The 1790-nt window shown below is 40.7% G+C and overlaps 1 protein-coding gene across 1 annotated transcript in view; it reads left to right on the top strand.

Annotated features, from left to right (window-relative positions):
• LOC106871820 (protein-serine O-palmitoleoyltransferase porcupine) overlaps positions 1 to 1638 on the top strand; it is a 43743-nt gene extending 42105 nt beyond the window's left edge. Inside the window, exon 15 of the mRNA XM_052978113.1 lies at positions 1606 to 1638. Within this exon, the coding sequence (XP_052834073.1) occupies positions 1606 to 1638 (33 nt within the window). The remainder of the gene's footprint in view (positions 1 to 1605) is intronic.
• The last annotated feature ends 152 nt before the right edge of the window (positions 1639 to 1790 follow it).

A 1790-nucleotide genomic window follows, 5' to 3' on the forward strand; every position in this document is an offset into this window, starting at 1 on the left:
GACCCATAGAAGATGGAAGGCAAAGTCCACCTCGGCAGGAACATAACAGAAAGACTTTGATGGGCATAACTGAATAAGGTACTTTGTCATTTGTAGGATGCTCAACTGACCAATTCTACCTTCCATCATCTCTTTTTCTTCTATTTACATTGAGTTGAAATCACAGCAGAGTTGCAGCTAGTGTTTTCAAGCTGAGAGGATGGAAACTCTGTTTGACTTTTTCGTCTTTTTCTCTACCCATTGATAAAGGATTGAATCCGAAACGTTGGATATTCCACTCCTCACGGCAAGTTCACTGTACCCCTTTCACTTTTTTCTATATTTTCTCAAGTCCCAATGCACTTTTGCTTTGTTTTAGCCTTTGAATGACACCACCCCACTAGCTAGGCAAGTAGGCCAACATTCCTTCTGATGTGAAATGGAGTGTTTTGCTCAAGAACAGTCTGGGAATTGAACCCTCGATCTTGCAATCATAAGTACAAATCCCTAATGACAAGGCCCTGTGCCTTCACACACACTCACATATGGAGGGGGCGGGGATTGTGTCTTCCCTCTTTTGTTATCCTTCCAGAGAGGAGTTGATATAAGGGGTCTGTGAAATGCATACCTGTAATATACTTGGTTGATTATAATCAACTTATATGCCCTCTCCCCATTCTACTGTTCAACAAATTTGGATTTTACTATCCCCACCACCATCCACCCTCATATATAGTGACACCCTACAAATTCCTGTTCCATCACCATCTACCCTCATATACGAATTTACCCACCAAAATCTGTATTTTTTTTCACATGCACCCCCATCCAGCTACCCCTTACAAACCAGTATTGCTCTACCCTTCATTGTCATCCATCCCTTACAAACCTGCATTGCCCCACTCCCTCATCACCACCAACAACCATTTATAAACCTGCATTACTCCACCCTTTCCAAACCTGTATTGCTCCACACCTCGTCACAATCCACCCTCATATCCAGCCACCCCTTACAAAGCTGCATTGTTCCACCACCATATCACGGTACCCCTCACAAACCCACATTCTTTTTCTCCCCAATTCTTTTTTTTTTATTCCAATAAAAGACTATCTTCGTTATTTTCTGAGAATCTTGTGTGACGTTTGTTTCTTTAAATGTGTAAATCTTTTTGGTTTTACTTGTTCCAGTCATCAGATTGGGGGTACCACTTTGAAGGGTCCAGCCAACCAAAGCAGTCTATGTTCCGCAAGGCACTGTTTTGGGACCACTACTGTTCATAATGGCCCTCTCAGACATGCCTGTGTTGGTCATGCTTGGGAATCCACCTACAAGGTCTAATGACAGTTGCTTCTGATAGGACTCTATGGCGGAGGTACTTGAGGACTCTGCCCCAACAAGTTGTGGACCTAGGATAGACCAAGAAAGAGAGAGTTGGATAATATTGCGCATTATTGAACCATGGACAGAATCTCGCATCTTAGCCGTTGTTTTGCCTCACCATGCCATTAACCCACTGGTTTACTGGGTCTCCCACTTCTAGGTTCAGTAAAAAATGAGATATTTAAATCTAACACAGCATCAGATCCTTATTGAGAATAGATTTAAATAAATATCCCATTTTTAAGCTTGTTCTTGTTGCTGCTGAGATGACCTTCTGAATAAAGGTATTTATAATTAGTTCAATAGCATTGCAAGATGATAGAGGTTTCAATCTCCACTTATTAATGTTTTTGTTTTTTTGAAACCATTGTTAAAAAAAAAAAAAAAAAAAGAATTAAAATGAAAAATCTTACACTCTAGTCTGACCCAC

Source organism: Octopus bimaculoides, chromosome 30 (genome assembly GCF_001194135.2).
Source record: "Octopus bimaculoides isolate UCB-OBI-ISO-001 chromosome 30, ASM119413v2, whole genome shotgun sequence".
In the NCBI taxonomy this organism is placed as follows: Eukaryota; Metazoa; Mollusca; class Cephalopoda; order Octopoda; family Octopodidae; genus Octopus; species Octopus bimaculoides.